The following is a 15,828-nucleotide window of genomic DNA, read 5'->3' as shown; positions in this document are numbered from 1 at the left end:
TTTCAATGCTATCCCGATCAAAATACCGAGGACATTTTTCAAAGAACTGGAACAAATAGTCCTTAAATTTGTATGGAACCAGAAAAGGCCCCGAATCTCCAAGGAACTGTTGAAAAGGAAAAACAAAGCTGGGGGCATCACAATGCCGGATTTCGAGCTGTACTACAAAGCTGTGATCACAAAGACAGCATGGTACTGGCACAAAAACAGACACATCGACCAATGGAACAGAATAGAGAACCCAGAAATGGACCCTCGGCTCTTTGGGCAACTAATCTTTGATAAAGCAGGAAAAAACATCCGGTGGAAAAAAGACAGTCTCTTCAATAAATGGTGCTGGGAAAATTGGACAGCTACATGCAAAAGAATGAAACTTGACCACTCTCTCACACCATACACAAAAATAAACTCCAAATGGATGAAAGACCTCAATGTGAGACAGGAATCCATCAAAATTCTAGAGGAGAACATAGGCAACAACTTCTATGACATCGGCCAGAGCAACCTTTTTCACGACACATCTCCAAAGGCAAGAGAAATAAAAGATAAAATGAACTTATGGGACTTTATCAGGATAAAGAGCTTCTGCACAGCCAAGGAAACAGTCAAAAAAACTAAGAGACAGCCCACGGAATGGGAGAATATATTTGCAAAGGACACCACAGATAAAGGACTGGTATCCAAGATCTACAAAGAACTTCTCAAACTCAATACACGAGAAACAAATAAACAAATCATAAAATGGGCAGAAGATATGAACAGACACTTTTCCAATGAAGACATACAAATGGCTAACAGACACATGAAAAAATGTTCAAAATCATTAGCCATCAGGGAAATTCAAATCAAAACCACACTGAGATACCACCTTACGCCAGTTAGAATGGCAAAGATAGACAAGGCAAGAAACAACAATTGTTGGAGAGGATGTGGAGAAAGGGGATCCCTCCTACATTGTTGGTGGGAATGCAAGTTGGTACAGCCACTCTGGAAAACAGTGTGGAGGTCCCTTAAAAAGTTAAAAATTGAACTACCCTATGACCCAGCCATTGCACTACTGGGTGTTTACCCCAAAGATACAGACGTAGTAAAGAGAAGGGCCATATGCACCCCAATGTTCATAGCTGCATTGTCCACAATAGCCAAATCATGGAAGGAGCCGAGATGCCCTTCAACAGATGACTGGATTAAGAAGCTGTGGTCCATATATACAATGGAATATTACTCAGCTATCAGAAAGAACGAATTCTCAACATTTGCTGCAACATGGACGGCACTGGAGGAGATAATGCTAAGTGAAATAAGTCAAGCAGAGAAAGACAATTATCATATGATTTCTCTCATGTATGGAACATAAGAACTAGGATGATCAGTAGGGGAAGAAAGGGATAAAGAAAGGGGGGGGGTTAATCAGAAGGGGGAATGAAACATGAGAGACTATGGACTATGAGAAACAAACTGAGGGCCTCAGAGGGGAGGGGTTGGGGGATTGGGACAGACCAGTGATGGGTAGTCAGGAGGGAAAGTATTGCATGGTGCACTGGGTCTTATACGCAACTAATGAATCATCGAACTTTACATAGGAATCCGGGGATGTACTGTATGGTGACTAACATAATATAATAAAAAATCATTAAAAAAAAAAAAACATCAAAGAGAAAAGATACACTACCTTTCAGGGAACAATGGGTTTCTTTTTTGAAACCATGGCAGCCAGAAGAACTGGCATATTTTCAAGTGCTGAAAGAAAAGAACTGTCAAACCACAAATTCTGAATCCTGCAAAACTTCCCTTCAGAAATCAAGGGTAATTGGGGCACCTGGGTGGCTCATTTGGTTAAGTGTCTGCCTTCGCCTCAGTTCACTATCTCTGAATCCAGGGATCCAGTCCCTGCTCAGCAGGGAGCCCACTTCTCCTTCTCCCTCTGGCCCTCCCCCTGCTTGTGCTTACTTTCTTTATCTCTCTCAAAGTCTTTTAAAAAATTTTAAAAAACAAAGAAATCAAGGGGAAATAAAAAATATTATAAAAGGAAAACCTTGAAACTTCGTTGCTAGCAGACCTGTCCTTAAAAAACGGCTAAAGGAAGCTCTCTAAACAGAAAAGAAATGATAACAGAAGAACTGGAACATCAAAAAGGAAGGAACAAGCAATGAGTAAAATTAGGGGTAAACACAATGGATTACCCTCTCCACATGAGCTTCTTAAATCATATCTGATGGTTAAAGCACAAATTACAACATCTGTGTGGTACTCTGTGTAGGTAGAGGAAAGATTAAAGACAATTACATTTTAATAAAAGTGGGGAGTGTGAAGGCACATAAATGGAAATAAGGGAACAATAATGCACTTAAAGTAATAAAACTCCATGATCAGTAGACTATGCTAAATATGTATATTGTGATATCTAGAGCAAGCACTAAGAAAAGAATTTCAAATAAGAACTCTAAGTTTCAAAAATAGCATAAATAAGGGGAGAATTCTAAAAAATGTTTAACCCATAGGAAACCAAGAAAAGATAAAGGAGAAACAGTGCAAACAAACAGAAAACAACTTAAAAAAATGGAAGACTTAAGTTCTACATATCAATAATTACTTTAAATGGAATTATCTAAACATACAAATTAAAAGAGCAGAATCCTGGCAGAGCAGACATAAAAATGTGACACATGGCTCAACTGTATGTTGCCTACAAGAAACTCATGTTAAATACAACAACACAGTAAAGTTGAAGGAGGATGCAAAAAGATGTACCATGCCAGCAATAAACAATAAAAAAAAAGCAGGGCGGTTATATTAACAACAGCTAAAGCAGACTTAATTAAAGAGCTAGGAAAATACTAGAAACTAAGAAGGTCATTACATAATGATAAAAGTTTCAAACCACCACATTAGAATGAGTTATTCTAAATATGTATACACCAAACAATACACCTTCAAAATACATGAAGGAAAAACTGACAGGGCTGAAAGGAAAAATAGACAAATCTACAATTACAGTTGGGGATTTCAACACTATAATGTCGGTATTTATAAAAGTACAAGATAAAAAAAATCAGAAAAGATATAGAAGAATGGAATAACACCACCAACTAACATGATCTAATTTAATTTACATTTATAGAACCATTCACCAAGACAATAAAACAAACCCCAGAAAATTTAAAGAACTGAAATAATGCAGAATATGTTTTCCAACTGGTCCCAAACTGGAATCAAACAAGAATAACAGAACAAGAAATTAAACAACACATTTCTAAATAACCCATGAGTGAAAGAAGAAGTCTCAAAGGAAATTTTTAAAAATACATTAAACAGAATGAAAACATAACATATCAAAATTTGTGGGGTACAGTTAAAGTAGTTCTGAGAGGGAAAAATATAATGCTACATGCTTGCATTTATAGAGAAGAATTTCAAATCAAATCAAAGTAAGTTTTTACTTCAAACAAGAAAAAGAACCAAACAAACCCAAAACAAGCAGACAGAAGGAATCACTAAGATATAAGGAAACACAGAGGTTAAACATAAAAGAACAGAAAACGATATACAGCTCAAATTCCAACCAGAAAGAATGTGCATAACTAGATATTTTCATTAGCCACATTAACATTAACATAATAAGTACAGCATCAGGAGCAGATAAACACTTCAAATAACCAAAAAGATGAAACACATGAAAATATGCTCTCAATATATGTAATTAAAAAGAAATACTAGGAACAAAGGAAGTGATTACATAATGATAAAAGAATCAATCCTTTTGATCCCTGTTAAGAGTTATAAGAAATAAACAAATCTACAAAGGGGGAAATTTTAATAAGGTTCTATCAATAATGAATAAAAACGAAGTACCAAGTATGTATGTCCTATTCAAACAATTAACAAATGTAAACTAATATTTATAGAATACAGCACCAAATAACTACAGAATACATTTTCTATTTAAGTGCATACTTAAAATTTAGAAAAATTAAGCATATGCTAGCTAATAACACATTTTAAAATTTTTAATCAGAGTACTCTCTGACCACAATGAAATTAAGCTGGGACTCAATGACAAAGAAAACATCTCTCCTAGAAATAAAAATACTTCTAAATGATTCATCTAAAAAGAAATGATGAGAGCTATTAGAAAATATAAACTGGGGGCGCCTGGGTGGCACAGCGGTTAAGCGTCTGCCTTCGGCTCAGGGCGTGATCCCGGCGTTATGGGATTGAGCCCCACGTCAGGCTCCTCCGCTATGAGCCTGCTTCTTCCTCTCCCACTCCCCCTGCTTGTGTTCCCTCTCTCGCTGGCTGTCTCTATCTCTGTCAAATAAATAAATAAAATCTTTTAAAAATATATATATAAACTGGGGGCACTGGGTGGCTCAGTCAGTTAAGCGTCTGCCTTTGGCTTAGGTCATGATCCCAGGGTCCTGGGATCAAGCCTCACATCAGGCTCCCTGCTCAGCAGGGAAGTCTGCCTCTCCCTCTCCATCTACCTCTCCCCCTGCTCATGCTCTGTCTCACTCTCTCAAATACATAAAATCTTAAAAAATATATATATATATAAACTGAATAATGAAAATAATACAAATCAAAACTTGAAGGATGCAGCTAAAAGCCATGTTTAAAGGGAGATTTACAAATAAATACTTAGAGGAAAAAAAAGAAAGTCTAAAGGTTAATGATTTAGATGTTAAGTTAGAAAAAGAACAGCAAAGAAAACGCAAAGAAAGGCAAAAGAATAAAAATTAAAAATCACTGATATTAAAAATAATAGCATACTAATAAAGCTAAAAATTGGTTCTTTTTTTTTTTTTTCAAAGAAAATACTGATAAATACCTGGGCAAGACTATGCATGAAATAAATAAAGGCAACATAAATAACTAATATCTAGAATGGAAAAGATATCACCATACACCAAATTCTGAACAACTTTATGTCAATAAATTTGAAGATTTAGATAAAATGGGCAAATTACCAAAAAACACAACTTTCAGAAACTGATGGAGAAATGAAGACTCAGAACAGTACGATAGTTATTAAAGAAATTCAATCACTAATTGAGAACTTCCTTCAAAGCAACCCCAGACTCAGATGTACTCTACCAGACATTTAAGAAAAAGGCACACCTGGGTGGCTCAGTCAGTTAAGCATCTGCCTTCAGCTCAGGTTATGATCCCAGGGTTCTGAGATCAGGCCCTGCGTCTGGTTCCCTGCTCAGCGGGGAGCCTGCTTCTCCCTCTCTTTCGGGCCCTCCCCCACCTCGTGCCCGCACACGCATGCAAGCACACACTTCCTCTGTGTCAGATAAATAAAATCTTTAAAAACAGAAACAAAACCCAATCTTAAATATACTCTTCCAAGTAACAGAAAATAAATAAATTTTATGATGCCAGTATAATCTTTATATTAAAACCTGATAAGGATACTGAAGGAAAATTATTGGCCAATCTCAAACTCACATGCAAAAAATCCTAAGTAAAATATTAGCAAACTGAGTAAAGGGATATATAAAAATACTGTATTACAACCTACTTGAATTTATTTTAAGAATAGAAAGGTGGTATAACATGAAAAACAATCAATGCATTTACCAAATTAACAGAATAAAGGACAGAAAATATATCCTCGTCTTAATAGAGAAAGACCATTTGATAAAATTCAACATTCGTTCATATTAAAAAATTGAAAACTCTAACTAGGAATAGAAGAAAACTTATTAATCTGATAAACTTCCTTAACCTATATAAAAACTATGGTGAGTGTTTTATAATTATTAAAAGCTAATAAATTTTGAAATTAGACAAATTGTCACTACTTTTAGTTACCATCTACTGGTGATCTTAGCAAGTGCAATAAAGCAAGAAAAAGAAATAAAAGATACAAGAATTAGAGAGTAATAAAAGTGTCATTATATGCAGATGATACAATGTAGAAATTGAAATTAAAATACATTAGGATTAAAAAGAGTTTAGCAAAGTGGCTGAGTATGTATTTACCAAAGGCATTTACAAGTGTTCAGCAAGGTACCTCAATAAATATACAAACCCCAACTATATTCCATAAATGAGCAATAATAATCTTATTAAGAATCATTTCTGAAAAGACGGTTTATGAGGGCATCAAAAAAGTCAATAACTAGAATACATGTAATAAAAAATGTGAAGACCACTACACAGAAACCTAAAACTCAATACTGGGAGAAATGAGAGAAAGCAAAATAAATCAAAGAATATTTCAACATCGTTAGATTAGCAAATCCAGTGTTGTAAACATGTCGATTCTTTTCAAAGCAATCTATAGATTCAATATATTCTCAACCTAAATCCCTACCTTTTCGGGAGGGTAGAAATTTGAAAAGCCAATTCCAACAATTTTAATGAAAATACAAGGTAAAGGAAGCATGGGGCCAAAACTAGCTTAGACTTTAGAATCAAATCAAGAGGGGAGATTAACTCTACTGAATCTTCAGCCATTTTATAAAAATGCCATAATTAAAGACACTGTTACACTGCCATAAAGACTACTAGAAATGAATGGAGAACACAAAATGTCAGAAATAAAACCATATATACAATGACAATTTATGACAAACATGGCACTAAAAAACAGTAATGAAAGGACAGTCTTTTCAACAAATGGCTCAAGGTCAATTTAATCTATTATGGAAAAGTTATGAAAATTGACTCCTGTGTTATACAAATTTCAATTCTACGAAGAATACTAGCTTTAAATGTTACAAGTAAAAAATGGAATTTTTAGATACAGGAAAATATATTCTTGAGCTTCAGGTAGGGAAAAATTCTTAAACAGGACACAAGAGCAATATCATAATAGAAAAGATCAATAAATTCAATTATTTAAAATGTTTTCTGTTCAAAACAAAAGACAAATTAACAAAGAGGAAAGGCAAACAACAGCATGGGAGAAGATACCTGCAACATATACACCAACAAATGACTTGTAACTAAAGCACTGAAGAACTCCTTAAAAATTACACACACATACACCCTACACACACACCAAATGAAAGGGTCAAGTGGCTACACCTATTTAGACAATGGAGATATGTATTTTTAAAGCAGGAAGGAAACAGCATATACATACTATAAATATATATAGATATATAAATATAGCTAAATTAAACTTTTAGCCATATATTCTTAATTTGTTACTAAAGACTCTCTTAAGTTTATTATCTCTCTCCCATCAATCAAATTTTAGACTTTATAGCCAAAAAATTTAGATGATATTAATCTGGTTTTACATTATTGTAAATATTACTATTTTTTTAAAAATTTTGCATGTAGGTATCTTCTGTGATGGAGAGAATTAAAAAGAGTATATGTCCTGTAAATAAAGATTAAATTTCACCCTTTTCTTAAAAAAAAAAAAAAAGTATAGACAATATATTATGATGCTGGCCTCATGCTAGACTCTAGATTTCTCTAGCTCTGTTTCAAGACTCTGTATTTAAGAAAGACATTACTCTAAGAAAAAGATCTGAATTTCAGCATCTACATACTTTTACTCACATTGTGAGTGTTTAAGCAAAAAGAAAAAGAAAAAAAGTTTTAAGTCAAATTCTTAAAAGATTTCTTATATAGAAAAATTTCCATCCGGAATAAAATGATTTTACTCAGACAGATATGGTGTTGTTAATCAAAATTCTGCTTGCAAAATTTCCACAACTGTGTAGCGAATCAAACTATTAATTTCATTCACAAAATATGTGTACAGTGTATGGCATCCACATAATCCCCATCAAATTCAAACAATAATTATGTATCTGTGATGAAGAGCAAGAGAATCTTGGGTTCACAGCTCGGCATTAATCAGCTGTGTTAACTTGGGAAAATTAATTTATTCTCTGAATCTCAGAACTTGCATCTGTACAATACCAGTAAAAATTCAGACCTCTTAGATTCTTAGAAAAATCAAATAAGATAATGTAACTAAAAGCTCCTAATATATTGCTTGGTAAACAGAAAGCACTCAGTATATGAAAAGAATGTCCCACTACCATGGGATATAGTATTAGAAGGAACTCTAAAACTATGAGAAGTTATTAAAAAAAAAAAAAAAGGTCAGATGCTCTCAAGCAACATGTGACATATTACCTAGTAGTAATATATGTAGAGTTCACTGATCATTAAGGGTTACCTGCAAGATTGTCAAGCATGAAGTTCAGTAGCTTTCGGGTTCCATCTGGGTCCTGGTATAAATTGAGAATATCCTGTGATAAAGGATTGCCTAAGGCAGAATACAAAAATAAAATCTGTAAGACTTACAATTGTAAGACCAGACAAACGTACACAATAAAATATTCATTTTGTAAAGTGAATTTTAAAGTATTTAATCTGTTACATAAATTTAAAGAAATTATGTGAATCTAAAGAAATACTCTTTGTTAAGATAGTCATAAAATTTCAAAAACATTTTCTTTTCAGATTTCAAGGTTTATACTATATACCTACAATGTATGTTTGCCAAAATCATATATATAAACATATATATTAATCTTAGTCAATTCTGAAGTAATACCACAAACCGATACCCTGAATTAACCTTTGTAAGTTGTAAATTTATCTTTGAAAGACAATATTCTAACTGAAAGACAAACAGTCCTATGAGAAAGAATGAATGCTATCATAAAAAAAGGAGGGTCTTCCTAGTTAGAATATTTATATTACATATGGAGAAAGGAAGACATTTCAAGTGAAAAGGAAACCTTGTACAAATATGAGTTAGTGAAATGTGAGAGGAAAATGAAAATAAGAATTTTTTCATGATGGTGATCAGGAATATCTGAGTACTAACGGTACAGATGTATCAAATATCAAAAACACAAGCTATTGTTAACAGTCTATATATTCCCTTAAGAAATATGAGGGATTTGTCAAAACAGACATGTAACAACAATCTTGCAAACAGATTTGAAAAGACAAAAACCATGGAACTTCCAGAAACAAGGGTTTTAACTACTGAGGCAAACAAAATCTTCAACACACACACTCAGCAGAATGGCTAAAATTTAAAAATATTGACCAAAGAAGTGATAGAAAAATGTAGACTCCTTGGAACTCTCATATTGCTGGTAGAAGTATAAATGGTCCAACTGTGGTGAAAATCTGATTGGCAGTTTCCAATCGACTTCAAAGAGAAAAAGGAAATTTCCTGGTGTGACAAAAATGCTCTATATCTTCAGGTTGGCAGTGGTAACATGAGTATATACTTTTATCAAAATTAGTCACAGTGCGTACTAAAATATTTGGGTATTTTACTATATAGAATTATAACTCAAAGTACTAAGGGGAAAAAAAACCTATCATCAATGAGTTAGGCAGTGCATCAGACTTGACTAAAAAATTAGTGAACAGAAAAAATACATTCAAAAAAACTACCAAAAATGCATAGAGTCAAAAAGATATAAAGTGGGAGACAGTTATTAGATATGTGAGTTAGGTAAGAAAGCTTAACATATATTAAATTGGAGTTCTAGAAATAGATAACAGGAGTTGGGTCTCTGGCTCAACATACGAAGAACGTGGAAGTTGTCCCTCCTGTCCCCACAACTGAAGTCATAAGGCAAACTGCTGCCCTGAACACAAACAAGCAGATACAGAGAATCACAGCCGAGTGGCAGGGAAAGTCCAGATACAGAACCCCAGAAATGAACTAGTATCAGTTGGCACACTTGAAGTCATAATTGACAAATTGCTGGAGGCTTGGGAAAAATTAGCTTGAGAGTTAAAAAGTCAAAGGGACACAATCTTAGGAACCTCCAACACTTCCCTAAGTTTTATCTCCAAGAGCTCCAACACGTTTTTAATATCAGACTGGAGAAAAATTCCCCTTGTGCTTCTGGTGGGAAAGGGAGAGTAATGCTCTCCTTAACAAGTCCTGCATGCAAGGAAAACTATTTTACCAGAATATAATCAGGTGACGTTTTACCATTTAACCCCAAGTAAATACCCCACACTCCAGCCCCTCAAGCCTGATTTGGGGCAGAGAGAGTAGGAAGGAGCATATCTAACTCAAAGGCCCAAAAAGAATGAGACCTAATCATAAAACTACAGAACTCTTCCTCTCTTTCTACATCTTACAACCACATGAGTATTGCTCCTGTATAATAAGAGGATTATGGTAAATAGAACTATAAGCCTCAGAGTCTCTGGGAAAACCCAAAGGCAACAGAGGAGATAAAAACAAGAAAAGTAGAGGAAATTTTAGACTCTGACACGTAACAATAGCAAACAGTAAACACAGCCTAAGTTCTAGCCAGAAAGAGAGTTTGGAGAGAAGTAAGAAGATTCATTATTTAAAAAGAAAAAGGCTGCAAACTTTCAAAAGATCATTTTTTAAAAAATGAATAAACTGACTTAAGAAGCACAATGTATACAAAGAAGTATATGAAAGGGTTTCATTTTACTTTGTACTGCAAACTAGAGAATGCCAATTGCAAGTAGAAAACTTAAAAACCTATTAGGGAAAATAGCCAATTACTTAAAACAAAAAACATGGTAATGGCAATAAATTCATTAGCAAGAATAGAAGCTGGAATACGCTGGAATAATATTTTCAAAGGGTGCAAAATGGTATTCGAGACTGCAACACTCCTCCACCAGTTATCAACAAAAAAAGTAAACAAAGTCAATAAAGGTGGGGATCAGAAAAACACATCAACCAACCTGAACTGATATTTACGCAATCTGTACTCAAAAAGAGGAAAATATACAATCTTTTCAAGTGTACATGAACATTCACCAAGAGAGACCATATTCTGTGCCAGAAAACAAACTGAAACATGTTTAAAAGAAACGAAATCAGAGAACTGACCATAAAAAAAAAAACAGAAATTAAATAGAACTAGAAAATCTCCAAGTACTCTGAAATTAAACATCACGCTTCTAAGTAATCTATGGGTCAAAGACAAAGTCACAAAAAATTTTGATTCAATTAAAATGAAAATACATCATCAAATTGTAAGATGAACGTAAGTCAGTGTCTAAAGGGAAATTTATAGCATTAAATCCTTATATTGGAAAAAAAAGATCTAAAATCAGTGACTTAACTTCCATATAAAGAATCTAAAGAAAGAAGAGCAAATGAACCCCAAAGAAACCAGAAAGAAATACTAAAGAGCAGAAATCAATAAAATTTACAACCAAAAACAAGAGAGTAACATGGTACTGTTAGTCTGAACCTAAACATGGTACTTTGAAAAAGAGATAAATTTGATAAACCTACACTTGATGAAGAAAAAAAAGACACAACTCCTAAATATCAAGAATTAAATAAGGAACAGTCCTTGAGGTATTAGGACAGAGAATACTAAGAAAACTTTGTTCTTAAGTTCAACAACTTGGAAAAAAATGACCAAATTTCTTGAAAGACAGAAAATATCAAACCTCACTCAAAACGAAATAGAAAATTCAACCAAAAATGGCAGAATATGGGTAAGGACAGTAATTTGTGGAGTTTTGACTTCTTCTGGTCCCTTACTGCCAAGGCAGGCTGGCAACCACTGAAGCAACCAAAATTGAGCTAGAGCCTTTCAAAACCTCATTCCCAAGACTAGTCATTTATCTGACCTGTGTGATGGTAGTTCCTTGACTCTAGCCAAGTGTTAAAAGCCTTCCACCTGAAGGGGGAGAGGGTGTTAAGGGCATGTTCAAGGAAACCATTAATGGTAAATGATTTAATTTATGGCTGTCTGAGGTCATGGAAACAGGTAAGGCAACAAAAGACTAATCTAAATGCTAAATAGGAAAAGCTTGGGAATAAGATGTCAATAAGGGCTCTGAAAAGTTCTGACATATTCCAGGTTATCTAGAAAACCATAAACGTGGGCAGCTTTGCATATGCTTAGGAAACACCTGAAAACAGCCTAAGCTCTCACCTCTTCCTGATCTTGAGGCTGTGCACAAGTCAGAAGCTGGGACACTAAACTTAACAAATTTCAATGGCTCAGTCAGTAGAACATGTAGCTCTTGATCCCAGGGTCATAGGTTCACGCCCCATGTTGGGTGTAGAGATTACTTAAAAATAAAATCTTAAAAAAACTACGGAGGCCAAAAGGTAGAAGAATGACATATTCAAAGTGCTGAAAGAAAAAAAAAATTGTCAACTAAGAATTCTGTATCTAGCAAAAATACCCTTCTTAGCTGAGGGAGAAAATAAGACAATCCCAGATAAGCAAAAACTGAATGAGTTTGTGACTAGACCAGTCCTACAGAAAATATTAAAGGGATTCCTACAGGATGAAATGAAAAGACACTGGATGGTAACTTGAATCCATACGATAAAAAGAAGAAGTACCAATAAAGATAACTACACAGGTATCTATGAAGACAGCATAAATACAATTACTGGCTTTATCATTTTTCAATCTAAGAGACAACTGCATACAGCAATAATGATAAATCTATGTTGATGGCCACAATGTACAAAGATAATACTTATGACAGTAACAGCATAAATGAGAAGAGAATGGAGCTATAGGTGCAAATTTTTTTTTTATATTATTGAAATTAAGTTGATATTAATCCAAATTAAGACTACCATAAATGTTAATTGTAATCTCCAGGTAATCACTAAGAAAATAGCTCAAAATAATGTAGCAAAAGAAACAAGGGAATGAAATTGGTGCCCTGGAAAATATTCATTTAACACAAAAAAAGAAGGCATTAATTGAGAAACAGAGGAACAAGAAGGAACTAAGACACAGAAAATAGCAAAATGGTGATGAAAATCTTACCTTATCAGCAAATACATTAAATGTAAGTGGATTAAACTGTGATTAAAATGCAGAGATTAGCAGAATGAATAAAACATAATTCATTATAGGCTGTCCACAAAAGATACACTATAGATTCAAAGACACAAATAGATTGAAAGTAAAAGACTAGAAAAAGGTATGCCACGCAAACAGAAAAGAGCTGGAGTGGCTATACTAAGAAAGGGATAATCTCAATGTCCTTTATCAATGAAAGAAATTGAATTAGTAGTTAAAAACCTTCCAACAAAGATAATTTCAGGCCCATATGGTTTTACTGGATAATTCTACCAATAATTTAAGAAAGCAGTAATACAAATGTTATACAAACTCTTCCAGAAAAAAGAAGTGTTAGTTATACTTTCCAACTCATTTTATGAGGTCACCAGTATTCTGAAATCAAACCCAAGACATTGTAAGAAAACACTACACAATATGTCTTATGATCATTAATGTAGAAATCCTCAACAAAATAGTATATATTTAGATATATAGTAGCATATATATTTAGTATATATTTAGATAATATATCTCAATATATTAGAGTGAGAATACATAATATAAGCACGTCATTTTTTTTTTTTTAAAGATTTTGTTTATTTATTCGACAGAGATAGAGACAGCCAGCGAGAGAGGGAACACAAGCAGGGGGAGTGGGAGAGGAAGAAGCAGGCTCATAGCAGAGGAGCCTGACGTGGGGCTCAATCCCATAACGCCGGGATCACGCCCTGAGCCGAAGGCAGACGCTTAACCGCTGTGCCACCCAGGCGCCCCAAGCACGTCATTTTTAAAATGGGAATAGAGGCTAGCTCAACATCTGAAAATCACTAATGTAATTCAACATATAAACAGACTAAAGAAGAAAAGTTACAATTATCACCTCTACAGTCACACACAAAGTGTCTGACCAAATTCGACTTGCATCAATGACAAAAAACTTCATGCAAATGTGAAATAGAAGGAAATTTATTTAACCTGAAAAAGGATCTACCAACAAACTTGTCACTGATATAATTAACGGTGAAGAGACTGAGTGTTTTTTCCTAAAATTGAGAACAAGGCAAGGATGTGCACTGTCATCACATGTATTTAATACTCTCCTAGCCAATGTGATAGGGCAATAAATTAAAAGAATAGGTATCAGAAAGGAAGAAATGGAACATCTGTATTCACAGATTAAAAGTTTGTAAAAGTTTACAAATGTTGCAAGAGACCAGGTCAACATATTTAAAAATCAACTGCATTTTAATTCTATAGTATCAATGAATAACTGGAAATTTAAAAAGCAGTATCATTTACAACAGCATTAAAAAAAATGAAGTATAAATATAGCAAAATATAAGATCTGCATGCTGAAAACTATAAAGCATTAAAGAAATAAAGTAAAGAAGACCTGCATAAGTGAAGAGATATACTGTATTCATGGATTGGAAAACACAATCTTAAGTCTCAAGATTAAGATACTGAATTTCCTCAGACTGATCTATGTGTTCATCACAATCCCCAAAAAAATTTTAGCAGGATATTTTGCAGAAATAAAAAGCTGACTCTAAAATTTATATGGAAATGTAGAGCATCTAAAGGTATAAAAGCAAACGTGAACAATAACAAAGTTGGAGATCTCATGCTACATAACCACAAAGAGTGGACAAAGTAGGACAGTACAAAAATATCCGTAATTACAATATAGACAGTACAAAAATATCCTCCGTAATTACAATATAGATGAAGCAACTGATCTGAACCACATTAAAAACAAAATAAAACCAGAATGTATTAAAAACAAAGCCCAGGGGTACCTGGGAGGCTCAATCAGTTAAACACTGGACCCTTGATTTCGGCTCAGTTCATGATCTCAGAGTCCTGGGATCAAGTCCCACATTGGGCTCCCCCCCACTCAGCAGGGAGTTTGTCTCCCTCTCCCTCTGCCCCTCCCCCCCTGCTTGCACACATGCGCGTGCTCTCTAATAAATAAATCTTTAAAAAAATAAAAGCAAAGTCCAGCTATATACTATTTGTAAGAGATACCACTTAAGCCTAAGTACACAGAAAGGCTGAAAGAAAACAGATGAGAAAAGATATATTAGACAAATATTAACCAAAAGAAAACTTGCACAGCTGTAATATTAGACAACACAGACTGTAAGATGAAAATACTCAACGAGGGAGGAAGAGGCTCACTACCTAATACCAGGTTCTATTCAACAGAAGGTACAGCAATATATACAATACAGCAATATATGGGTGTAGGTGGTATACCTAATAAAATAATCTCAAAGGATATAAAGCAAAAGCCAAGTGAACTACATGGGGAAATGAGCAAATCCACAATTTTAGTGGAAATTTTAGCATTAATCACCTTAATTACTAAAAGAGGAAAGAGTCAAAAATTTGTAAAGATATAAAAAATCTGAACAACAAATCTGATCTAATGGATAAACATATAGACCTGTGCCCAACAATTAGAAAAACAATATTCTTTCAGATTCAGTAAAACACTTACAAAAATTGATCACATACTAGTTCATAAAGTAAGAATCAACAAATGTCAAAGAATGGATTCATACAGATTACCCTAACTGCCTATAATGCAGTTAACTTTAATGCTAACAATAAAAGAAGATAGATTTAAAATCATGTATGCATGGAAATGTTAAATAACTAATGGGTCAAAGAAGATATGATAACCTATATTAAAAATACTTAGGCCAAAACAAAAATGAAAATACTTCATATCAAAATTGTGGGATGCAACAACAACAGCAACAACAAAAATAGCCAAATAGGCAAATTTATAGCCTTACTTAAATGCTTATATAAAATAAGAAAATCTAAGTATCAACTAAACCATATATCTAACTTAAAAAGAGAAAAAAAGAAAATATATGATGTATCCAGACAAAACAGAATAAAGAAACACAGAACTGAACCAGTTTTTGAAAAATAAAAGGCAAAATTGATTCAATGAAAATAACGTAACTGACAAATCCCTGGGGAGGCTACATCAAAAAAAAAAAAATAGCACAAATAGTCTTAGAAATGAAGGGGGGGGTGATACAGC

General features: G+C 33.8%; 1 protein-coding gene across 1 annotated transcript in view; it reads right to left on the bottom strand.

The window, feature by feature from the left end:
* The window catches only part of CNOT6L (CCR4-NOT transcription complex subunit 6 like), a 114,108-nt gene that overhangs the window by 44,024 nt on the left and 54,256 nt on the right, over positions 1–15,828 (bottom strand). Inside the window, exon 5 of the mRNA XM_011219098.3 lies at positions 8,153–8,242. Within this exon, the coding sequence (XP_011217400.1) occupies positions 8,153–8,242 (90 nt within the window). The remainder of the gene's footprint in view (positions 1–8,152; positions 8,243–15,828) is intronic.

Source organism: Ailuropoda melanoleuca, chromosome 11, assembly GCF_002007445.2.
Source record: "Ailuropoda melanoleuca isolate Jingjing chromosome 11, ASM200744v2, whole genome shotgun sequence".
Classification (NCBI taxonomy): Eukaryota; Metazoa; Chordata; class Mammalia; order Carnivora; family Ursidae; genus Ailuropoda; species Ailuropoda melanoleuca.
The sequence above is the reverse complement of the archived record's forward strand: the minus strand, read 5'-3'. Positions and strand labels throughout refer to the sequence as shown.